At 36.7% G+C, this 26,885-nt stretch overlaps 1 protein-coding gene across 3 annotated transcripts in view; it reads right to left on the minus strand.

Moving 5' to 3' along the window:
- The window catches only part of IQCK (IQ motif containing K), a 43,936-nt gene that overhangs the window by 2,924 nt on the left and 14,127 nt on the right, over window positions 1–26,885 (minus strand). For all 3 annotated transcript variants that reach the window (XM_068908770.1, XM_068908768.1, XM_068908769.1), the window contains 2 exons: window positions 20,426–20,510; window positions 15,612–15,723 (listed from right to left, as the gene is read on the minus strand). In XM_068908770.1, coding sequence (XP_068764871.1) covers window positions 15,612–15,723; window positions 20,426–20,510 — 197 coding nt within the window. The remainder of the gene's footprint in view (window positions 1–15,611; window positions 15,724–20,425; window positions 20,511–26,885) is intronic.

Raw genomic sequence — 26,885 nt, forward strand, 5'->3', positions numbered from 1 at the left:
GGTGGCAGAACATGGCCTGTGTTCTACAGTGGTCAAGGCAATAGGTGCCAGTTGGTCCAAGACCTTTCTGGCTGTTAGGGCTTTGTTTTTATAGCTGATAAGGAGAAAAATTCGACTGGATTAAATGTCCCACGTGACTATGAATGCACCATAGAGAAAAATACCAACTATTGAGTAGAATTGTATGTAATATTCCTTGATGCGATGAGACTGGCCTTTGCCAGTGTTTCCTAAAAATTCTTGCAACACATTCAAAAACCACAGGGCTAACACACACTGTTCCAGATTACAATTAGCAGGTGTTTTAGGTAGCTGCTAGCAGTCCTTTTAGTCAGGAGCATCCATGTCTTATCATAACCTGTGTTACTTAAGCCTAACATTTTCAAATCACATCACACTAAACAGGAAGCACAGGTTGTCAGCATGAATCTGGATTTCAGGCAGTTATTTAAATGGCTTTGGACATACACTTGCTTCTTAGGCAGGCAGAAAAGTAAGATGTCCTCAGGATTCACATGTGCCAGAAAGATGGCGAAAGAAGACTGGATGACTAAGTCTTTTCACTAGAAGTTTCCATTGGAAAAATATACTTTTCAGACTGTTGTACCTCAAAGTGAACTAGTATGCCTTTTTTATTTTGCAAGACCTAAGCAGCAATATGTTTAACTGGTGTATCAACGTAGCTCCCATGAAGTTTAGAACAATTCACACTAGCTAATAATCCAGCCCATTTTTTTTTCCAGACAATACATATCTGAAAGCAACGAACAGTGTAAATGTGAACATGAGCAACTTGCTTACAACCATGCCTTTCATATGCTGGATTTTAACCACTTAAGTGCCCAGACATTGTATTCAACAGGACCAAGAGCAAGATTCATTTCTGTTTTGTTTTGTTTTCTTTTTAATGCAACTCAAAACTGAAGTTGAACTTCAACAGCATAATTCCCATTTTGTCCCTCTACTTCCTTAGTCACTGTGTGCAGTTGTGTTGGCAGGCTACTAGCTTTGCAGTACCGCCATTCTGCAATGCAATGGGGACCCCCTCTTTTTCTCTAGAGAGATGTCCTAAATGACAGGCAAAGGCTTATAAACATGACCAGGTAGGACAAACTGCCTCAGGATGTCACGTATGCAGTGGCTACTGCAACTGCGCACCACTGCCAGTCCCAGGGCCATGCCAAAAAAAAGCATTCTCAAAGCAAGCTGGATTTGACTCCCATGAAAAGTATGAACAGCTTCACTCCCAAGATATTTGTGTAACAGAATGTGTGAAAATTACCTACAGAGAATGCATAATCACTAGTTTAAGGAGGTTTCACCAGAAATTTAGAGGTGGTAACAAAATTATGAGCCCTGGCAGCATTATCACAAATATCATAGTATTTCATGTTGTTTTAAAATATCAGCTACTGTTCTAAGGCACAGAAAAACTGAGGCTCTTGGGTGCTATGCCAGTGTTAAGCCATTAAAAAAAAAAGAGAGAAAAAAAGAATTTTTAAGGTGCATTTCTACCATCGCTTTTCAGGATGTAAAATGAACAAGCTAAATGTGCAACTCCACAGGGCAAATAAGCCCTCCCACATCATCTAATGGTACTTAGAACAGTCTCATAATTTCTGGAAGATGTACCGATAATGCTTATTGTTTGAAGTTGACAAACAGTATAGAACATGTTACTTATTTCCAGGTTTATGTTTTCTGATTGCACAGGTTTTATGTTTTCTGCTGTCAGGACAGTTAAGTTGTTAGTACTGCATTTCAGTTTCACGGCTGATTTTATCAATTCTTGTTTTAAAATACAGAGTGAATCTCATTAAGCTATGCTTTAGTCACATGCATGTTATAAATCCTAGGACACGATAACCATTACTACAATTATAAGCACTAGTGGAGACGGCACTTCAGTTCCTTAGATGTGAACTGAGGGTCTCTGAACATGCTAGCAGAACTGGTATTCTGTAATTTTTGACTTGCTATTCTTTTTCTAAAAAATTATCCATTGGTTTGTCTGCCATTTTCCTTGTAAATGCAGCTCATTTTACATAATTTATCATATATGTGCTGCAGTGCATAGGCAGAGATGATTGCTGTGGGAAGCACTGGCTTTGAATGTATTTGAATTTACTCTTTCAGTCAACTCCCGGGGGTGAAATACTCAAAAAAAAAACCCTGCAAAATTCATACTAGACAGCTGAGGACTGCATGGTTAGGTCTTTGTCCTATTTATTTATGCTTTAAGTTCATACATCTTTACCACCTGTTTTAGATAAGACAGGCAATTTTCCCTCATGTTAATGCACAGATACAGAATCAAGACTAACATTCTGGTTTAAGACTTGGTTGTTCCAGTGTAACAGCGAACAAACTATGACCTACTTTATACACTACGGTATAATACAACTGGCTTGTGACGGTAGCTTATGAAAGGTTTATACACCCACACTCTTGAATTGCTTAAATCGTAAGAACTATGAGAATTACATTTAGTAATTTAAACAGCTGAAAACAGTAATGAAAAATACCATACACTCAGACTGTAAGAAGATGAAAATCTATTAAAGAAAATCTATTGGAATAACTTATTAGCAGGGGCTTAGAGTAAAATATATAAATAGAAAGGAGTTTCACCCTAGCCTCCCAATGAAATGCCAAAAGAAGCCTGAACATGAAATTAGAGCTGCTAGCAGTCTTTCTGAAATAAGACCCGACTTTTAAAGAGAGAGTTCTTTATAAAGTATAGATATAATTTTAGTCCTATAGTCTTGGAAGTCAACATGCATGCAATAGTTAGTGAAACCTTTCACTTCAATAAATCTTCAGTCACCAGTGATACGAAATTGATGTATTATTAATAGATACACTGTAAAATAAACACATAATTAATTGAAGAAATAATGGAAATTATGCCCACAGACATGTCTGCTACTCATGAATCCAAAATGGAACTGCCAGAAGATCACTCATCAGGATGCTGCTTTTGTGAAACGTGACAACACCAGTGTAATTCTCTATACCAGCAAACCAGAGTTTGTATAATGCTTAACCTTGCCTTAATGACAGTTACTGTAAAACCATTTCTAGGTCTGAGTCACTGCACTCTCAACAACTCTGTATGAAGCAGAGCCAAGTCTGAAAGTAGCACAGTGTAGGTGATGCCAATCAGCCCAACCAAGCTCTCAGGCGGCTTTCTGGTGACCGGTCTGCCCAGGATGTTTCTGAAATGCCAGGCACATGCAGACACAATAGCTGCGTTTAATTCCTTTAGAGAACACACACCATTTTAGGGAATTCATTTATTCACTTAGGATCAGACTAAGGAACTGACAGAGAAGAGAGACCCAAACACCAAGAGACAGTAACAGAGATGGGAACACGGGATGAGAGATCTCTAGCAGTATTTGTTTATGCTTTCCTAATCTTTTAATAAAAAGATGAAGAAGTCATCTGGATACATCTGTGTGGCATTTCTGCAAGTCAAGGTGTATAAAGAGAAAAGCACAGGAAGAAATGCTGGAAAATATATCTATTAAGCCAGATAAACACTGAGATGAACAGCTGAATTTGGGAGAGAACAAACTTCACAGTATTAGGTGTACTGGTGACTATATTTCTAGTAACTATCCGAGTGTCCTTCAAATCACTCAGTGACCTGCGATTCACAGGAAGAAACCCGGAGCAATGCAGCAGTCCGGAGAAGAAGAACCTGGACCGAGGGAGGAAAAATCCAGAACAAAGGTAACTAGCGTATGTTCACCATGAGGTGATCAATGCAGCTGTTTTGCATGTAAGTAGTGGAAATGGACAGAGGTGAAAATAGAAAGCTGACCAGAAGCAGGGAGAAATAATTACCGAGTACTAGGCCCCAGCAAAAAGCAATTTCGGAATTACAAGAGGAAGCCAAAAAAAACTGCATGCACATCCATTAGCGCATCTGATTTCTGAAATGCTTCCTACTTGGAACTTGACAGGTTCTGTGAAGTCACCAGACTGAAACACTTATACAGACTAAATCAAAAGATCAGGCACAAAGACAGTCATATACAAAAGCATCTCCAGGCGACTAACCACCACAGTCTGGGTTTCAAGGGAAGTCAGGGGTAAATCATGTGTATGTTCTGCAACGTTATCATTCACTCCTTAGCTGATCTATGAATCGTATTTTAAGACTCCATTAACAGTTCATGGTCTTTCTTTTCCCCTTCTTTTTTTTTTTTTTTACCCCCCAAAACGTCAAGCCTAGTTTTGCTGCAGGACTTGGTGCAGGTTTTATTTCTTAATTCAGGATAGCCTTTCTTCCAGACACTAATCGCATCTTGTGGTTAGGTGGAAATTTTGTTTTCATATACCTGAACGACTGACAAAAAACACCCAAGAGAATTTTCAACGAAAGCAGTCTCATGTTTTTCACTATTATCTTGAAAAATGAAGGTAAAATGCCAAAACCAAACAAAACTCCTCCAAAACGTGCGAAGAATTCCTCCTCTCCTTCAAAACAGAAAAACAAAATCAAAAACATTTATCTTTACATATCACAGAATAATCACCAAATTGCAGTCGTCTTTTTTTCTCCACTACAGATCACTATTAAAAATTGCAAAGTGATGGGTAAAAACAAATCTTTGGCACCAGAGGATTAGTTCAGCTAGCTGATAGAACTGCTGTGCCTGTGTAAGCGCAGTTCAGAAGATCACATATTTTGTAGCTTATCTAAATTATAATCTTTATTTTTAAAAAAGAAATTGCAGTGTTGTTTCAGAAATAAATATTACTGCAATCTTTTCAAAGACATCTGAGTCCAGGGTGTGGACCAATAAAGCAGAATCTACATCATGAGTCTTATGACTTTTATCACTACATTCTCAGCTGTTAGTGCCAAGATTAAACTTCAGAAACATCTCAAGCATCTTGAATTAGGCTTGATGAAAAACACCACATACTCAGCTACTGGCGTGGCTTTGTTCTTAGATTTTCTTTTATTTAAAAGACATTGCTAAGGTCTTTTATGTAACAAAGCTTCTACATTTGCTTTTAAAATGAACACAGTTATATATGAGAACCTATTTAAAATCATGTTGAATATAGCACTTTTGTTCTAGGAAAGAAAGATTAAGGGTTTTGTATCAACAATCCAAATATCTGTAAATACAGTAACGTTTAAAAAAAATAGTGTAAATTTCTCTTTAATTGCACAGAGCGTTCTCCTCACAGCAAGCAGCCTTTTGCTTTTAACATGTTTTTTACTCTACAGAGGTCAGTTTGAACCAAAATCATTCGAGGAAATACCTTGCAACATGACAGATCTCAACAGACAATTTCATACATTTTAAAAGTGTAAAACTATGGAATATTGGGCGGTCCCCACTTACAAGAGCTCCATAATGAGATACATCAAAGATCTACAGCTATAGTAAAAAAAGGGCAGAGGAAGTCAGAAATTATTTTATTTAAATTCCTCCTAAAACATAACTGCATATCAGCCATTCTTAGTTAAAGTGGAAAATAAGGAAGGAGGAGAACTCTCACATAAGAATGATAAAATACTCTGTTTTACTGAGCTGAATTTTTATAAATAAACCACTGAGGTGCAGTTTTTAAGAGATCCACGAGCTATGCAGACTACATCTTCTGCTAACCCAGCACTATAACCTACTGTACATTTTACATGTTTTTTTAAACCTAGTTTAAAATGCCCCATTTATATATATCCCCTCTTCAGTATTTTGTTTGGGAAACTTACTCAGTCGTGCACATATACAGGCAATTGTAACCTCATTTACAGCCTCATTAACAAGGATCAGTTAGAGCATATGACTCTACTCACATGTTTACTTGTTTATGGAATGAATTCTAAGAAATTTCACTGTGTATACATTTTTCTGAGTCTGGAATTCTAACATTTTTCCTTCTTTCTCAATTCTGTTTTTCTTACTCTGCACTTTTTCTCATCCCTGATATAGCCATCCTTCAAAAGCATGCAGACTTGACTTTCCCTGTTCAACTTCACTTGGAAAATATATTCAGCTTTCAAACCTTACTTCCTAATTCAGGTGGAGACACATCATAGCTGTATAAGGAGTGACTACATTTCCTTGCTTCCTGACAGTATGCATCTGTTCCTGCTCTAATGCAACACATGCTCCCAAAACATGCAGCCTGTTCTCCCATTTATCTGCAATCTCATTCCGGTTTTCAAGGATTTTCCAATGACAGACCACCTACATTTTGAGCTCCTCTTCAACATATTACTGATTGCATCTTCCTAAGGGAAGAGATTCATTCTTTGGAAGAAGTATCTGTAAAACCTCTTGCTGTAGGTGAGTAATAAGGTAACTTTTACTACCGAAGGAGAAATATAGCTTGAAAATTGAATAGCAATTGAATAGTAAAGGAATATTCCCCTCTCATACCTAGAAATCAAACTCTCCATACCTGCTGTGAAGATTACTTTGTTTCTCCTTTTGGTTTAACTAGATTTTCTACACACTGAGTACGTTCACTGTTACAGAAGTACCTTGCAAAGCTACCAGTCTATGGCTGATCTGTAAGAACTGCTAAGCTAGTGGGGTCACAGGTTTTTACCATAAAAGCATGAATATATGTCTTCTACTATTTCATCTGAGAACAATGCTTTTTAAAAATAAAATTATACAAATTTTAACAGGGAAAGAAGAAAAGAAAGCCCTTAGGAAGAAAATAGCTGCAAAGTACTAGACAATGTGTACAGAACTGGTTGTCTTCAACAGTACACGAGGACAGAAATAACCATTGTAACAGACAGTGTCAGTATAGTGTTCTGTGCATCTATGCGATGCATAAAGGTTTAGACATTTTCAAAAATAAAGGTCAAATACTTTCAAATTCCTTTCACTGTATGACAGAGACTTTTTCATTTCCAGTGCTGCCTCATCCGTACTGCATCTGCATAACACACTGCGCAGAATCGAGACTAGACTTGTCCATTGCACAGAGGCAAAAAAGAGAAGACATGAAAGTCCCTCTTTAATTGTAGCCACTTGCAGAGAGATCAGTTTCAAGGGCTTTCTCTGCGCTCTCCACCTTTTCTCCTTCATCTGTCACTGCAAGTTAAACTGTTCCAGAGTAGTTCTATCTAATTCCCACGAGGATCTGTGTTTCAAAGATGCGATCAGATCTTTACCCAAAGAGCAAAGGTTCGCTTATGTTCAAAAACAGTGAAGTTTTGAAAAACATACCTGGACTATATGGAATAGCAGCTAAGACAAGAAGATGAAGCAAACTACAGTTTCAAAATGAATATTTTAGGCTGCAGATACTGACAAAATTAATATGGACAGCCCTACATAAATGCATGCTGGGAAAAGAAGTTCTGAAAAGACAGGCATTCTCATAGTAGGTCACCGGCAGCAGGAAACCAAAAGCAGGTGTTGCTCTGTGTTTGCGACTATGTCACATCCCGCCAACTAGGATACCAGATAACATGCAAGCTATTGAAGCATCTATTTAAATAAATTTTATATTAAAGTAGTTTCAGTGAACTCAACTAATGAAATCAGAAAGGACATCATCTTCAAAAAACACCCCAGCCTATCTGCTGTTCTCTCATATCATCTGGAGTTTTTTTTTTTTAAGTAGTAGTAGTAGTAGTACTTTCCGTGGAGGGCAATATTTTTAGAAACATTTGTAAAACATTCAGGAACAAACTTATCCTATCAACTCAATCAACTGCTAAACCAGTAGAATCGTTTGGGGGCTGATTCTCTTCCTCTCTACAGGTGTACAGCTGTGAGCCACTACACCAAGTCTTCAGTTTTATGCTTCTCTACGTTTTCAGTCTGAAAGCAGAAACTGTTTATAGTAAGGACTATCAGACCCTAAATACAGATCATACGCATTATAGCAAATAAAATGTTAGCCAAGAACTGCTATAGCTTTATGATTTAAGTAAAGGCTGGGAGAAATGCATCATTTTCTTTGAACTCAAAAAGAAATTGAGCAGGCATATGCATTCAGAGTTCCGCAGTCCTGCAGGATGCTACTCATTTCCCTACTTCCTTTTCTATAGTAATTTTCAAGCAAAGCTTGCCATATCCTAGAACATTTTTCAATACTAGGTATTCATAGCATAGACAATACAAGCAAAGAAAAACAGAGAAATACAAGCAAAGGAGAAAAAAAAAAGAGAGAGATGCTTTTAAATGTCTTTAGAAGTGGGTGGACAATCAGAGGCTGCCATGGAGGTTACATGATATCCTGGCCTACCAAACCAAGCAGCCATACCACAAAGCGGGGGCTTTCACAGGACACAGCAGGCACAGGACAATTAGCTGAGCTACAAGCGAGCTGCCATCACAGACGGGCAGTTTTCCTTCCCTCTGTTCCTGTTACATTGGAGCTGAGGATTGTGTCATTACAGGGTCAGCCAGTTCAGCGGGCTGATCTCGCAGAAAACTAACCTGAGGCATTCTAGAAAGTAAAGAGCAGTTCTTTGTCAGATCAGCCAGCCAAATCAACTCACCACAAAGCCGTCTGACCGCTAGAGCCAAGGCAAGGCGAGGATGGTAGAAACCCTGGTCAAGGAAGCACAGGACTACCTCTTTAATGGGCAAGCTGTTGGCTCACCTTAGCTGCCCCATAAAAATCATATTCTTAGTCCTTGCTCAGAAAAACTCAAAGAATTTTGTTCTAGTTATGTTTTAATGAAAACCAAAACTTCACTATTTGTCTCAGTAACAATGGATGTATGTTAACATACTTTCTGAAAAAGAAAAAAAGAATGCCTTTGAATTTCTTAATTACAGTAAGTTTACATTTATAATTTCCTTTTAATATCCTCTTTAAGTATTACAGTGGTCAATATTATACAAACATAAGTTCGTAAAATTATAAACGTTTGTTTAAAACATACCCATGAAATAAGGCTTACATTGCATTGTACCGAGAACCACAACAAAGCAGAATCTGACCATTAGTTCACGCTAGCAGAGTCTTTGGCTGATATTTTCACGGAAGGTATGCTGATCTTTCTAGTAGTGTCAATAGAATCACATTACTGTTTGAGTCAGCATTTTTTAAAAGCTATTTGGCAGCTCACACCACTCATCCCCTACAGTTAGATCCAACACTCTTTACAGCATTTAATAAACCAGTTTAAAGTGATATACAAATTTAAGAAATACTCCTTGCTATTCTTAAAGTAGTTAACTTTGTAGTAAATTGCTCTATTTTAAAATGTTCTTTTTTCTTTTGATTGTGAATCTAATTCTTTACCTGTGACATCTGAGACTTTAGCAACAACAAAAGCTTTGTTCTGCTTGGTGCAAATAGCTCAATGGTTTAATTAAAGGGGAGATTTCACAGTAATTCAGTTAAACCAAATGTGTAGACAGACAAGCTTAAAAAGTAGTTGTGCTGTGCTATTCATTATTGTATGAGTGCTCATAATCCACTTCAGTGCAAAGTCAGCTGGGTTAAGCTGAATCACTGGTGCAGGCAGTTTAAACTAACCATGTTGACTTTACAGTGAAACAGGGTTTAATAACAGTAATAAACAGCAGAATAATAACAGCAGAAATAAGAGCAGCTGGAGTGTTAAAAAAAATTAATTATGGCATTGCAGCTGAGATGGATAATGAAAAACACTGGACAGTAACTATTACAGCTGTTTCCAAATAGCCATCTGTCTGTGCCTCAAGGCTATTTTATGTATGGATATTTTAAGCTAACTTAACAGGGCTCAGTTAAGTAATTATAGAAACAATTTGATAATATGGAAAGCTAAAGTACTAAAAGTAATACAAACTTGCACTAGTTTAATAAAAAAAAAGTGAAAAGGGCCAATTTTACAGCTTTCTTTGAAGTGGTAAAACAGCTGTGTGTACTATAGTTCTAAAATAATTAATTTGAGGAGAGGAAAGCTCTATGAAGGTGGCTAAAAGGAAACATTTTTTTCTTCTTGAAACAAGCGGTAAAGAATGCAGAGGAAACCTTATCACTACGTTATTCTGCAAAACAATACAAATATAGCTTACGGAACTGATTCAATTTCTTCACAGCCTTCATACGCAACTCCCCCTACACATACACAGAGACTAAAGCTGAAAATAACACGCACGATTTTAGCGGTTCCTAGAACAATTTTGCTGAACTATACCACTACTACTACAACATCTGGAGAGAATTCATTCACTAGCATTGAGATCTTTCCCCGTTTTAGCTTTTTTGGAATGCAAGGATTCCAAGAGCCTCACAATCTCCCTCTTTCCAGATGTCACACGTCAGAACAAACCAAAAGGGCAGCTGTACATGTCCATTGACGCGAGTCTCCTTGAAACTACAGTATTACCCAAGAGAAACATGCAGCACTGCCTCCGCAGTACTGACTAGCTTCAGTTTCCTGCGCTGGTTTGGGAATGATATTACACAGTACCTGCAAGTGTATGATCAGCTTCCTCTTTTTTTTTTTTTTCCTTTAAATCTTCATATAAAACTAACTCTAGAAGAAAAACTGTAAAGTCAGTCTAATACGATGCACACTCTTTTTCACAGTGATATGTTGTAAAGATATAGTGGGAGGACTATTTTAAGATTTGTTTCCCAGAAATAAGTGAGAGGTTTATGTATGTGTTACTGTACTGTACTGTATTGGTACCCTGGAGAATGAAACATGTAAAAAGATTCCATGCCTTGATGAGATGATATCATTGCTAGTAAACGGAAATCAGTGAGTCCAAAACACAAACACCAAACTGGAATCATTTAAAACGCATTAGCAAGCCTGCTAGGTCAACTTCTATATTCACCTTCAGCAATGCAATTCCGAACAATTAACATAGAATTAGACAAGTTTAACAAAAGGAAGAATTTGGCTTTTATTTTGTAAATTTCCATTAATTTTATTGTAATAAATTTGAATCCACCGTTTTCAGATCTTTGAGAAAGGTTTGCTTACGTCTTCTTTAAAAAAAATATACTCACAAAAAAAGTATAAAAGTAAACTCTCATTAAACCATAGTAAATATGCCATGAAATCCCACAGAGACTCGAAGAAAGCCTTAGCCGTTCTGCCAAAACTTTCTTTATATATGAGTTTCGTCTGATGGAAGAGAATTTATCAATGATGGATATTACTTTTCATTGTTCTTGCATACTTTTATTAAGAACTCTAAGCTACTGACAGCAAGAATTCTACTTCACTTGCTGCACACAACTCTCTCCTGCCCATATTTATGTACATAGCCAGTTTTTCCCTATTGTGATATGTGGTTTTGCCTTTCAGAATGATTCTGTTCAGCTATAATATATCCCTGAGGCAACTGCATTTGCAGATAAATAAAACCTGACCTTTTGTGGATTAAAACTGCAATATCAATATGAATCGGTGCTTGGAGAATCTAATTTTGCAGTCCTTGTTACAAATTGCTATCATAGAAAACAATCATGACAACCTTCTGATTTCAGTATTTGCAACAAAATGTATACTGCATTGAAGAAAATTATTCTTGTTCTGAACCTCTCATAGAAAAGTGAAGCAGTGATCAAAAAGTCCTGTATATAGTACAGTGCAGACATAAAAAAAAAAAAAAGTGTCAGCTCACAGCACCTTGCATTACATAACACTGTAAAAACAAGGCAATGAGGAGTCCATGATACATAAAGGAAGGCTTTGAAAACAATGTCTTTTGAAAAATTACTCTCTGACAGTTTTGATTTAAATTTTTTTTTGCTTAGTTGTATGCATACACTCTCAGTTGATACTTGACTGTCTTCATGATTTTAGTCTTTTCAAAAAAATTATATTGTAGTCCAGCTACACAGTAGTCCAGCTGTTTGCGTAGACATGCTGAACTGCTATGGAGGTTGCCATTCATTATTGTCTTTGTTAATTATCAGCCTGCCTCCCAAAGTATCTAAATATCTACCCAAAGATTTCTATTCCTATTTGTATTGGTATAAGTACCTGTATCAACACAAGCTAGTCATTCTTCTGATAAGAATTTTTAACACTGAGGAGGAACACTTGAGGAAACTCTTCCAATATTACAATGAAAGCCGATTTCATTGGACACATTCTATTAAATAGCATGATACAGCTCGAGCTAGCCTGCAGAAACGTCAGTTTGGCTCATGCCTTTTCCCCTGGAGGACATGAGGAATGACTGTTTGGACAGGAAAATTATCCCAACAGGAAAATGCTTCTCCTTGCACTTGCAAACATGCAAACCACAGAACTAGCCAGTAGCTGCTGCTGCTGCTGCTGCTGTCACCATCTCACATCACAAGGAAAGTAGCACAACTGGAAACAGACCTCCCCGCGTGCAAGAGCATTGCCTAGTGTAGGTAAACCAGAAGGACTTGCTGATGTTGTAAGGTCCCTGGGGAGCATGGTGGAGGCAGCACTAGAATGCAGCTCTCACAACTGCCAAAGTTACATCACCGTGTGATACCATCCTGTGAATGTGACAAGCAGGTGAGCATTGCAGATGATTAAAGGAGGAGGCACACAGAGGCAGCTTTAGAAATTTAACAGTGTACCCGTCCTAGAGGACGAGAATTGCCACTGGTTCACTTTAGATAATGTGAAAAAATGTAGATTATTTCATAAATCCAACATAACAACTTAAAATGTTCACTCCCAGTACTGCCTGGAGTTTGCTGCACCGCTACTGTATGAAAATGGGTTTAAATGCTGTTCCACTTCACTCAATATAGAAGAAATTTTGTTACAGTAACACTACTTATTAAGATAGTTAGTGGAAAGATTTTTACTGTAGGTGTAGAATCCTGAGTTCATTAGAAAATATCCGGTGCAAAAATCTGACTGCAGATTATCCAGTTCTGACTGCAGAATTAGTTGCTGTTACACTTCCAAATGCTTGACGGTGACCTTGCACGGTTATAACTGCAACATTACCTTGACTATATCTTTTCAAAACTAATGCTATCCAACAGATATGCAAGTACAAATAGGAAATAACTGAAAAGAGGTTTAGGAAATTAAAGGTTTGTCAATAGGGAAGCTTGAAAAAGATGGAGAATTTATCAATTTAAAACTTTATGTTTGCTAGTACTATAAAAAAGCAGCCCATCTGGAACCACTGGGATTCCACATAAGCACAAGAATCCAGTATGTGTTCAAACTGTTATCATTATCCCCAAGTGCCTATTACATTTATGTTGTATGAAGGGGAAAAAAGTCAAGATTTGAAAAACTGGAAAGAAGGTGCTATTTTGTAACTCCCGTTGTTATAACGATCATTATTAGAAACAGATTTCTCCTTTCATCTAAATGAAAGGAGAAACTCCTTTTACCTTTAGGCAAAGATTTCTTTAGAAGATTGCAAACACAAAGGGAAAATGCATGGGACTTTCATGTCATCCTTTTAGCCTGATCTACTTGTGACTGATGATAAATGGAATGGATGCACAATAAAAAGTGAAAAAATAATTGCACTGCATTAGGTTAATGATCTGACTGCTGTTAATTCCTTTGACGTTTACAGAGCATGGACCATTTTATAATTAAAATGCTTCATAGAAAAGTTTTGTTAAATCATCTATTAAAAAGCAGTTCTGAAATTAACAACAGCCACAGAATATTTGATGACTAAAGTTACTGAAGAATAGGAAAGATCTAATCGTTTACAACAAGCTCTGATTGCTACAGCAGTGATGTTAATAAGTACTATTTATGTCTGGACATTCTTACTGTAGCTTCTAAATTAAAGCATAGTGTGAGAACTCTTAATTCCAGGATACACTGTTTCACACTTGTGCATGAGTACAGTAACTCCACTTAATTAAGAAGAACGGTTAAGTGGCATACAATTTGTGTAATGAAACAAACAGCATTTGAGGGGAAGGTCCAAAAGCACATATTCCATGTCTCCGCTTAGACTTTGAACGTGTAGAAAGGTACCTGGCTTAAGAAGCTGAACCAATGAAACACTAAGATGGTCTATAGAGGCAGGAAAGAAACAGACAGCTCCATACAGGGACCCACAAATATTCAATGCTGAGTGAAAAAGCTGCCTAGGTCATTTGGTAACGCTGAGGAGAGAGGCCTCCCCTTATGATGAAGGTGCTTAATTCCAGATGGCACATCAGTAACTTTCAGTCACTTGAAATCTACAGTCAGAGATCTTCCTGGATAGTAGCTATCTAACTGACCAGAATGCAGTATTCTTAAAACCTTTCACAGAACCTGATTCTAAACTCCCTCACCATTCAGGGACTCAAACATAAGTCTTTTTTTCCCAGTGAAGTCCCACCAAAAACAGGCTGAGAATGAGGGCAGATGTGCTTTTCTGCACGGAGCTGAAGCTTTCTAAAACATGACTTACCCCTGGCTATTAGCCCCTGCCAATCAACTGGAGATCAGCACTCCTCAATCATGATACAGTAACCAACTGCAAGAATGCTATCTCATGTTCTGCTTAATTCAACCAAGCTGTGGGCTGCTGAAAGGAATGATCCTCTCTCCAGTCCTACTTTCTCCTGCGTGAGAGTTTAGGGATCACGGGGCTACATAGCTGTTGAAAAATAACCTGCCCCAAAACAAAAAATCCCTCACTGATCCATACCAAGGGTGTAGTTATAAAATCACTAAAATTGATGTAAGAGATACTGACTCTAACCCTAACTGACCCTTTTGGCAGTTCACAGTTGGATCAAATTAACTATGTGAAATTGCACCCTGAATGCTCTTATGCAGTTCTTGGTAAAGTGAAAGGCCAGCTGAAGTGAACGGACGTCCAAGAACATGTCTGTGACAGTGCCATTAGAATGAAGGAGCACACAATAGGGATAGGTAAAACAGAATTTTCTCTTTCTTCAGCTGGTGAACAATACAGCTTAACAACCTCTTCTCACCTTCACCTATGACATGTAATTCACATCACTACACCCTGTTTGAGTTTGGCCCACAGAGGTTGATAAAATGTGGACCAGTCGAGGAACTAGAAATATTTTGAGGTGAATCATTCTGCTTTAGAAGACAAAGAGACTACGGGAACAACCATAACTATATGGCTGCTCTTGAGTAAGTAAAGAATAACTTCGGCCCTATCAATGACGCCTTGTTGACAGCCAGAGCAAAAGGAAACTTGTCACACTGTTAGTTGTTATAGCAATCCGGCTTGTTTTCTCTTGGTAATTATATAGGGTCATTTGGGTTTGTTTTATTTTTTTTAGAACCGTCCAGGCCAACTTCTGCTATAAATAATTATAGGAAAATACCAGTATAACATTTACCGAGAGAGAATCCCATAGTTCAGAAAAACTGCTAAACTCGTCTGATAAAAATCAGTATTTAACTGCTGTATAGCTGGTAGATGTCTGATCCTGCCCTAGGAAACACTGTGTCACAACACTATCATAGTCTCGTGCACTTACTGAGCTCTGGCCCTGTACTGTATTTTTCATTGCCATTTTTAGCTACTCAAGCAACTACCTTAGAATAAATAGCCCCTGTAAAGAAACAGCAAGCGCTTCAGTCAGACATTGCCTTCTGTTTTCACTTCTGATCAGTGTTCTACTGTGTGATATATTTCTTAATACAAGTTGTAGCATAAAAATTAAACAATTAGGATATTTTCAGGATTTTTTTTTTTTACATTATTTAGTTAACTTACCTTTGGCTTCCTGCTTAATCCAGAACTCTTTCAAACTTTTAATAATATTTTTGTCCTCTCTCAACTGCCTTTGCCACTGACGTAGCTCTTGTACTTCGGGATCACAGCGGGCCTGGGAAAGGAAATGCAGAAAATACAGCTAAAATTATACATGTTCATGGATCCTGAGAAGGTAAGACAATTTTTTGCAGGGCTATGACTATGCAAATACATGACATCCATCATTTTAGCAAGGCCAGAGGTAAAAGCACAATCCCAGAGGTTTACAGTTTTCAGCTGACCTAGAAATAAACCCCACATAATTGACAAATCCCACTGAAAACATAAATATGCCAATTATGGGATCATTTCGATTACCCAGGACTCCTGAGAATGTGACTGGAATGCTTATTCTTGGAGTTAATTAAAATTGTAGGCATTATACTGAAGGGTATTAGTGTCTTTAGAAAATCACAACACTATAAAACCAACCCATTGACCAACTATAATAGTGTATGAGAGGCGCATGAAGGGTCATACAGCAGGAAATTTATTCCAGTTAACCAATTCACACCTGCTGCCAGCTGCAAATAGGCTTACTGACAATCCCAGTTACACAAATTTCACAAACAGGAGAGCCATTAATCCGTTATTTAAAGTATTAGGAATGTACTATGTGATATCTATTCTTCGTCAGTCAATCACCCACACGAAGGACCTCCTTCTGCTTCAATATAGCACAATGACAATAGGCACAGGTCTTGTCTTCATTTAAGTTGTATTCTTCTATTATTGCTTTAGTGCTGGTGTAGATTCTACTTACATGAGTAAGAGCTAGCTTTGCACCAACAGCTTTTACTGCTCTGCTACTTAAATTGCTCTATGCAGGCCTTGCTTACATAGAAGTGAAATACGTTGCCGGTTGTCCACCTCGGCATTCACACAATTACTACCATGAGCGCTACAGCAAAAACGCAGAAGAGATGCAGTCCCTCTGACAATAAGGGGAAGGGAGATGTGCTATTTATTCGATCAGACATCGATAAGGGATCATTCTTAGAGTCAGATTTAAATTACAATCGAATTACTAAAAATGCAGCTTCTGATTTTTCTAAATGTTATGTATATACAACGTCCTTATGTTTTAGGACTTAAATGTCCTTGTATTCAGGCTAAAATTGAACAACAAATGGTAGAGGCAAGTAGAAGCAAGCTTGTTTTTTCCTGGATACATTTTTGCTTTCAGGCAGACATCTACTTAGAAAATTTCTCACATTTATTTGTCTTACATGATATGGTAATGAGTTTGCTATTACCCTCTAGTTTTCTCCTGCTTTCCTGAGATACATAGAGAGCCAGAGAGCAGGACTCAGTTTTCTCACTAGTTAGGAAAAAAAAAGTCTTAAAGAAAACAATATAAATTATTTACCAAAAGTATTCTTTTTAGAATACTCTTTTTTGCAAGAGAACTTGCAATGTTTCAGATAGTGCAGCAGTAGAGCAAAAATACAATGCAAGGTTTTATAATCAGTACAAACAGGGAAGACTTTTACTCAGTTGACCTGACCTCAGATACCTCCTAGGCCTCTTGCAATATCCCATACACTTGTTCTGATGAATAAGTACAATAATATCTTCTATAAAAGATATATTAAATTCTTACAAGGTTAATATGAAATTTGAAAACAAAAAAATTGTTACTTTTGCTAGTGAACTTCTTTTATCCAGACAAAAATCAAAACCAGTTTCTAATAAATCCATCAAATTTTATTTCCAAACATACTACATAATCCTAAATACTAGAGAGTTTCTTTAGGCTTGCAAAAGACATTTTATCGCTTTTATACTATCATGTATACTTTTATAGAATCCATAATTTCTCATTATATGGAGTCAATTTGTTTAGGAAACAGTAAAGGGAATGCTTAGGGGACAAATAAATGACAATGTCAGAAAAGGGACAGGAAAATACAGAAATGCCTGCCTCTATTCCTAAACATTAAACTGTTGAAAAGAATTGCCTATTTATAACTGCAGCTATGCAGAAACTGTCTTCTGGCCTGTGACAGGGCCACACTGATCTCTAGATACTGAAAATGAAGACAATGACACTAACAGCTAAAAGATAAAATGCAAATATAGTAGATTCTGTAGAGTCACCATAGATAAGTAAGATTGTGAAAGCACAGCAAAATATGTAACAAAATAAAGGGCTCTGAGATAGGGTAAGGCCTAGTCAGACAGGCTGAAACATTCCAAGGTCCAACATTAAATCCAAGCAGTGAATGAGTTCCCAAAACAAAGCTATTTTTCAGAAGAGTAAAAGAAAAGTAACACAGATATGACACCTTCAGCAGAACAGGTAATATGAACTTAACAGAATCATATCAACGTGTTCTAAATACACTTAATAGACTATAGTTTAGCATAGTTCTAGCATGTATCAGAAATTAGGATAACACTAAATAGTTTTGGCCAAAGACATTAGAGGAAATTCTATTAACAATCCTTTCAGTCTAGAATAGTTATGCAAACTGTAAAGATTAAAAAGACCTCATAAAATAAATGGCTCTGAACAAAGATTCTGCAGTAGAGGAGTGAAGGAATATCTCTTCTTTTATTGGAAAAGTGCCTGGGGAATTGGTAATACCAATCAACGGCTTCACCAGACACTAGAATACTATTTTGGCACCTGATGGATGAATGGAATTTCAATAGAAGACGAATGTGAGAAGTTAAGAGAAAGATTTCTGATGAAAGAGCTGTCTAAAGCCTTGCTCTGGCTGTTCTTCCTCACACCTCGAAGAGACCTCTGAAGATGACATCTTCTTTCTGACCTCCTCAGGGTACTAAGCAAGACTGTTTTTGTGTGTGTCCCATATACACATAAACAACAAATGCCAATACTATTACTCCTCTGAACTAGGCTGGTTATCCAATACTCTGATACCGAGTCCAGCCGGTTATCCATTACTCTGATGTTTAGTCCTGCAACTGCAAGACTGTTTCTGCAGGGAGGGGAAAGTGATTATTTATATTAAGAATTCTTTGGAGCAATCCTATATATTTGTAAAGCAAGCACAACATTTCCACAAACATAATGCAGGCAGCCTCTTTGCTCAAAACTCCCCACACCTTTCTTTACAGCGAGTTCTGTGCCTAAAAAGGCCTTTCTCTTTCCAGTTAGGGTCAATTTTTACATCAGGAAGTACACTCCCTGATGGTTTGCTTCTGGCTAGGTCTTAAGCTAACCCACTGCAAACAAATTAGTTTGGTCCTTTTTTTTTTTTTTTTTTTACACTAGAAAAGTGTAAGAAGAAGGCGTAAGAGGGCGTAAAAATTGTTCTGTTCCTATAGTTGGGGAGGTGTTGTTATGCTTTTTGGTTTTTCTTTTTACATCGAAAAATCTTTACTGGCTGACTCATTGTTTTTGTTGATCCTCTGTGCTTTTTGACATTGGCACACTCAGACAGCGAAATGTGGCAGAGATGAGTGAAGTATCTTGAGAACATGTAATGCTCAGTCAATTATATAATTAGATAAATTCTACTGCCTAGATCAATTAGTTTGGTTAACAAAGTGTCCCCAAAATGGTCCGAGTCCATAGAAGATGTGTCTGAGGAAAATAACTTGCTGTGCTTTCTTATATTTTACATGACATCATCTAAGAATAAAAAACCTGCAAGCTTCACATTGTTAAAAATGTTAAAAATAAGGCTCATCTTTAACAAGGCTATCCTCTACCTGATAGATTTCTGAGCCTTTTACTTTTCATGAAATCCAGCAGTACGTCCAAAATACTTCTCCATCTATCTTTCAAACAAGCACTTCTGACATGTGATTTTATGTCCTTTAAGGTATATCTTGAGAAGAGCAGTAAAGAAGTACAACGTTCCTTTACCAAACTGCAGTATAAAATATGTGTGTATGTGCCTAAGTATTTGGTTTTAACACAAGGTGTACATTTTAATTTCATTAAGTGTTTAAAAGTTCCAGGTTTTGTGAATTATCTAAAAAGTTTTACTGAAAAACATCAGAAGACAGATACGTTTTGGTAAAGGTGGTTAAAAACACTTCCTCGTCAACAAGGCCGCCCAAATTTCAAGTGCTTTTCTTCCTAAGGCATGAAAGATCATTTAAAGAAAGTCTTGTCAGAATCTGTTCAGTACAGTCAAAATACGGTTTTTCTTACCCTAAGCTTAGCACTGCTATCACTTTCCATAATAACGGTATCAGCCAATTTTCTTCATAGTTACTGTATGTGCCTTATCTTTCCTCATTAAACTGGAGATTCCATTACTTTTTTTATTAAAAGTATGGCTTGCAGCATCTGCTTGTCGTTTTGCTTGCCCTTTCCCTGAATAACAGTCTTTTTCCTCTCATACATCTCTGGTCTCATTCTTTCTCTCAATTTTTCCTCCCTTGTTTCTCTGTGCTTCTATTTCTAACTGACCTCACCAATCCTCCTTGTGTGTCTCCATACCCCCACATATATCCTTGCATAAAACAAAAAATAGTTTGTCCTTTAGTAACTAGCCAAAGATCAACTCCAAAAATGAGAGTTGCTCAGTGTCAATTGTACTTTTGAAAATCAATTTTCTGCAGATTTTCTGTTGCTGAGGAAAACAAGGAGATTACATCAGCATAAAATGCCTGTGAAAAATTCGTAGTCGCTAGGCATCTTACGCAGACAAATATCCAAAGCCAATGAACCGTGGGGGTCTCAGCAGTTATTTATAGTACCTTGTACGTACAATTTATGGAAAGATTTTCCCTAGGGCCTTCAGAGTCCTACAGAATTAACATCAAGCAAAATAATTATAGATTACACTTACCCGATAACCTCTCCAGAACGACTGAATTACTTTGCTTGCTTCTTCTTCAGACAGAAGGAAAGACAGAGGAATTGGTGGCCTAGGACTAAAAAAAAACAAAAAACAAAAAAAAACCTTAGTGAACAGACAAACTTTAAAAATAAAATACTTCCTTCTGTAACAATCTTAAAAAATCTTTTATCTTATAAAAAAGAGAAAGGTTATTTGGGATGTTGAACAATACAATTTCTTACTGCTCCAAGATAAAATGTGCAACGAACAAGAAGAGGTTTTAGTGCATGCAACAATGAACAGATTTATGACATAAAGGTAAATACATTACTTATTAAATATACAACTTAATCATATTTTAGTCAATTCATTTACATTATGATTTCACCTACAAGCAAAATGTATTGAAAACATTAATGATTATCATATCCACATCAACACGTATCTATGCTTAAGAATGTCTACGCAGGATCTTAAAATGCTGAAATTTTACTTTTGAAAATCATATACATACATATTGCTTGATGATAAAAGAAGTTATATTTTGGCTGAAAAATAAACACTGACTTTATATATACTGTAATTTGAAAGCATTTCCTGTGATTCTGCTGCTACCAATTTTAATGGGAAACACCTTAAACTAAAATTATGTTTCAGCCATCACTAACAAAAACTCAAATCGCTATACCAAATCTTCTTTTACAAAAGCCATTTTCTATCAATGTTGATTTATTTCTCGCACACAGTGATCAGAGAGCATTGTTTGAAAGGAGAAGACACAATTAATTTGTATACATCTATTTTTATATAATAAGTGAAATACGATAATCAAAGCCACTGAGCTATAGGGAAAGAATGGTACAACTCATGAAAACACCATTTACAAACAATAGACATGGCACAGCCTTGGCCTGCTAGGAGCCACTCTCCTGGCATGGGACACAGACTGAACACAGGCTTGATTTGGAAGACCATAACGTTATCAGTCTGGATGAAGCAGTAATTTGGATTTAGCTATCAGATAATTTTTTGCCTATGCCAGTCTTAAACTGGGACTATTTTTATCAAAACTAGAGACACATGCAGGCTTTGCAGGAACATTCTTTATGCTATTTATACTATAAAGACACATACACTGTAAAGTCTATGAAAACACAAGGTATTTATCCAGTCTTATGTTTATTGGCTAAAACATTACTCCTGCCACTTCTTTTGGAAACATATTTTATAGTATACTGCAGCTCAGGCTAGAAGGCTTTATGGCTTACATTTTCCTTTCGCTTAAAATCATTTACATTTGTCTGCACCCTAGTAAGCTTCCTATGCTCTTTGAGCCCTTTCTCTTAGGGCTTTTCTTCACTGAAGGAGCATTTTACCTTAAAGCACAGTCTTAACTGTTATATAATACTATACTGACTACATCATTTGAGTTGGTATACTCAGCTAAATTGGTCTCATCATCATGTCAGCTGGGTTTTGGCCTACATTTATTTTATGTGAAAGAAAACCTCAGTCGGTTTGGAAGAGTGGAAATAAGGCAATAATAAAAAGAGGCCTCTCCATTAAGTTAAACAGCTATAGCTCTGTGAACATTAATTAGCAATTCTACCGCTCAAGGGAAATCCTAACTGCTGGACAGGCAAGGCTTCCCAAGCAAGCTGCTTTTTATAATCTGACTTAAAAACATGACGTTGGACTGTGCTAGTTTTGCTGTCAGACACTCATCCTCTATTCTATTTTTGATCTTTTTGAAAAATCAAAACTTCAAGTGGGAAAATCAGAGAAAGAGACCTATATATTTTACAGCAGTTATACCAAAGACACAGAACTTTCTCTGAGAAGGAGTATCAATCTCTAAAGAACAAATTGAGATTTCTTCTGGTACGCAAGGCTAACTGTCATTCTTTTGCTTTCGTTTTTAAATAACAATGCTGTCTGGTTTACAAGCCAACACTAAATTTGAGAAAGCAATATAAAAATCGAGCAAGACAAAGAGGACTTAATTTTCAGTATGGCAGTCACCACGAAACATCAATCATTTCAGTAGCGCAGCTTTAAAGAACACAAGTCATGCCAGGTCCATTTTTGTCTAAGGGAATGTACGCAGTTGGCTTCAGGTCAAATAAAAATAGAATCTGAGCAGAGGCAATCACCCATCAACAGTGAAGTAGGGGAAGAGGGAATATGTCATTTGTGGCAGAAGACAGCTGTATCACTCAAAAAAGATTGAAACTGACAGTAAAATGTACAGAAACTATATTCTGCTTATTTATCTTTGATTAGACACAATCTTAAAAGCCCACACATTAAAGATTTTGACATCTATTTTGATATATATAGTGGATATACTGTGTAACTTAAGTTTCACCTGTAAAATAGTACCAATAGAACAATTTTTCAGAAGTCCTGTATTTTACCAAATGTGAATAAAGCAGACAACAACCAGAGGAAAATCTACTTTCAGGATATATGTTTCTTGATTTCTGAGCAATCAAGCTTATACAGATCCTGATTATGTGAGATACTTATTAATTACATAACATTATGCAGATGGAATTTGGCAACCAGAAGATATAAACCAGACTTGCATTAAGTAAACGTATGAGGTATTGAAAGAAGTTCTTACTGTAGACATGAGCATCCAATTTCCTCTTACATAGAAGCTGGGTTTCTCAATGAACTTTATGCTCTCAAGAAGGAAGAAAAAGGCTCACCTTCATCTTGTCAGAAAAATAGAGAAGCTAACATACAGAGGTTCATATAGAGCCCGCAATTGTCATTAAGCTCCCAATCTATCATACAAATAGTCTTGATTCCTTCCTTGAAAAGTTTCCTGAATATAACAAAGGAACTATACAGAAAACTTTAATCAAGCAAAATTTTCACTATGTTTCATTCAAGATTTTGTAACTGCTGTTTTTACTTTACTCCATTTCCTAACAATAAATGAAAGTTCTCCATTCCTGTAACTAACCACCATTCTTGCAGCCACCCGCCTGCAGGATCACTACGCTAACTCCGACGACTATCAGTACCGTCACTATCGGGACGGTGTGCAGAGAACAGTGGAATACCCAGGTACAGTATGACAGCCACTGCCATATTAAACAGCCAAAATCACTTCACCTTTAACATAACTATGATGTGTGTTATTGTTCTTGCATATTTATATTACGGGAAAAACAAAGACCTTAAATGCATCTGGGAAACGTAAGAATACAGACAATGACAATGTCACTGCAGAATTCATCAACGAAAAGACAAAAGAAAAGACAAAAGAATAGAGATAAAAGTAGCACACGCACGTAAATGAGGATGATGATCCGTGTAACTTTAGAAAAGATTTTGATAAAGGCTTAGATTTTGAAAGTACTCCAAAAATTCAAATGCTGCTCTGAATGATCAGAAAAAAAATTGCTCTGAAAGTTTTTCAAAGTAATTTTCTTTTATACTTCCAGCATTCTTATTTTCACTCAGAGAATCCAGAAATACTACAGCAATACCCCCTTTTGTAAGTAAGCCTTTCTTCTTACATGCCTATTCAGCTATGCAAAACTGTGCAAAAACAAAAAAAGTATTGTTTTGATTCAAAAGAAATGTCTCCAGAATCTCTGCTTACAGGCACTATTAAGGTTATTTTCCCAAAAAGCAGGGAAAAGATTGCTCATAAACAATTAGAAATTGAAGCACTGATCTATCTGACCTGGTATCTAAAACCAATTAGAAATACTAATCACATATTACACCATCACTGCATGAGTCCCACAGGTTTAAAGGGAAAGATTCACACATGTAATTGATAAAAATATCCTGGAACATTTTCACAGATCAGACCGAGTGTGCCCGGAGACCTTTCTTTGTAAAAGATTATTAGTATAAACACAACCATTCAACAGTCAGAAAGAAATTACTAACTAGTGACTTTCTTTTGCTATAATCTAAATATGCTAGAAAAGTATTTGGGGAAAAACATCTTTACAATGTATTAAGAAGACACTTTTGTGCATTTTATGGACAGTACATTTCTGAAGGGCTGTGAAAGTGGGAACAGCCAAATTAAACCTTCTGAATAAGGAAATGCAAACTAGCAGGCATTTTGAAGTTTAGTTACTGCTGTCTAAGCTCTTTTCTTCTCTATCGCTTTCTCCAAGCGAAAGTTCCTTGATACTGTTAAGAGTTGAATGAAGAATAAATAAGAACACTGCAATCCCTTTTCCCTCTCCATTCGTTGCATCTTCCACAACTTTGCTGGCCCACAATTTTGAATCTCCTCAGATATAAAGGCTATAAGTTGTGAACAAAGAAAACATTTCACTTTTAGATCAGCTGTTTCATTTCTGTCTCAGTCAGAATTATAATAAAAAAAAGAATCAAGATGCAAATTTCAGTCTTGATTCATTTTGGTTTATTTTTGCTGACATACAGTGATGAACAGATCAAAAACACGTAAAATACAGACACTAGTGTAGGCTAGATACTACTACTACTACCATGTTTTCTCACGTCAGTTTGACAGTCTTTACATAAATTAAGGCAAGTTTCAAAACTGCATGAGGATGTGTAGCAATAAAACCTCAATCTCATGAAACACCATTACACAATATAAATATTTTACACATAAACTTTGTGACAGAAGTCCTGACAATGCAATTTTACAATGCACAGTTGTTGGGTTTTTTTAAGTCAAAAATTTCTCTTTCACTAGAATTCTGCCTCATTACTAGAATGGCAATTCTTTATTTGGACCCTTAGAGAATAAAATCCATACAGACATGTTTGTTTGACTTTTCTGTTATTACAATCAAATGGGCTGCTCACGATACCAAAAAAATTTACAGCTCAAAATATTATGAGGAAAAAAAGAAAAAACATAAAGCAAATGAAAGATACACTAAACAAGACTGTTTTACAGGCAGCCTAGTGAAATACAGCAGTGTGCAGAAAGCAAAGTCTGTAGAAACTGGGCACATTATGGAAAGAAAGAAATCAGCCACCCATGCAAAATTACCCCTATTGGCCATCTGAGAACTGACAACGAAATCAACTGTAAAGGCAGCTGAGACCAGCAGACTTTGCCCAATTAGACTACTGGGGGGGGCGGGGAAGGGGGGGGGAAATCAATGTGAATGCATGCATGTTTAGATATTTGGCAAAGGCAACTTCTTCAGATTTAGTGATCATTTATAGACATATATATCTCTTATCTGTCCACTTCATTAAATGTATGATAAATTTATTTTCTCTGTTTCTGCACATTTGTTTTGGTACTCACAGACAGATAAACCAGGAAATGCGTCCTTCTAAACTGAGTATCAAGAAATACCTCTATAGAGAAAATGAGGAAATGCATTTTTTCCTCAAATCAATTCTTACAAATGAATGTTTATTTATGAAAGTATCTTCCGTTCCTGTGACCCCTGTAAAATATGCAAACACTCATCTTCAACAGAGGAAAATACTATTTGGTCTATATACCCTTCGCTTTCATTGAATGTAAGGGTTGAAGGTGAACTCGAACAAAACTGATTATTATTAAATTAATGGGACAGTAGACTTTTATGATGGCAATACTTTACAGAGCAGTGGAAATTTTTTCTACTGTTTTCTTCATATTTCTTTATGAAGGAGGGGGTTCAAGAAGGTTGGGAAATCACACTCTCATGATGCTCAGAATGGAGACAGCTTATCTATGCTAAAAGAGCCAAACTTAAGGGGGATCAGGGCATAACAAAGATCAATCTTTCTTTCTCCCTGATTCAGTCCAAACAGTTTGGTGACTTGTGACTGAGCTTCACTGCTATTCAACCAGAAAAACCACTGGAAAACACTGACAAAAGGCAACTGTGTGGCTCGTTTGCATATTTATAGGAGGAGTACAAAACATTCAGGCTTTAATTCTGTTTAGTTTACTTGAATAAATGAGTTGTCCTGAATGTAGGAATAGGGAAAAAGAGTAAATATCTGAGTAAGTTTCAAAAACTTTTGTTAGTTGCTTGTTAAAACTACAGTTTCCTCTCATCTTAAAAGGTACAGCTGTTCTACAAGACAACACAAATGTTTTGCGTGCTCCTGGAAGTGAAATGGAGTCGGGCAGGGTTGAGGCTGGCTGTTCCTTCTATTTCTTTTGAAATGTGCTTTAGTAATCAAGGATTCCCAAAGGATATAGTATTTGTCAGGGTTACTGGTAGTATACTGAACACACTGGAAAGCAAGGTAACTATACTGAGGCTTTTTATCTACTGATGTCTCAGCATTTACTGTAAATATTGAAGTTGGAAACAAATTTGATGCAATTTTGCAGGCTCCTTCATCTACAGCAGCCATTTTCAAATTACAGCTATGCTGTTTGCATTCAAAATTCTGCAAACAGATGCAGCATTTGGGTCTCCTCCTGAGAGAAAGTAGGCTGCAAGATCTCATTTAGAAACATATTATACTGAAAGTGAGGCTCATAAGACCGTGGCTTTGA

Source organism: Struthio camelus, chromosome 15 (assembly GCF_040807025.1).
Source record: "Struthio camelus isolate bStrCam1 chromosome 15, bStrCam1.hap1, whole genome shotgun sequence".
In the NCBI taxonomy this organism is placed as follows: Eukaryota; Metazoa; Chordata; class Aves; order Struthioniformes; family Struthionidae; genus Struthio; species Struthio camelus.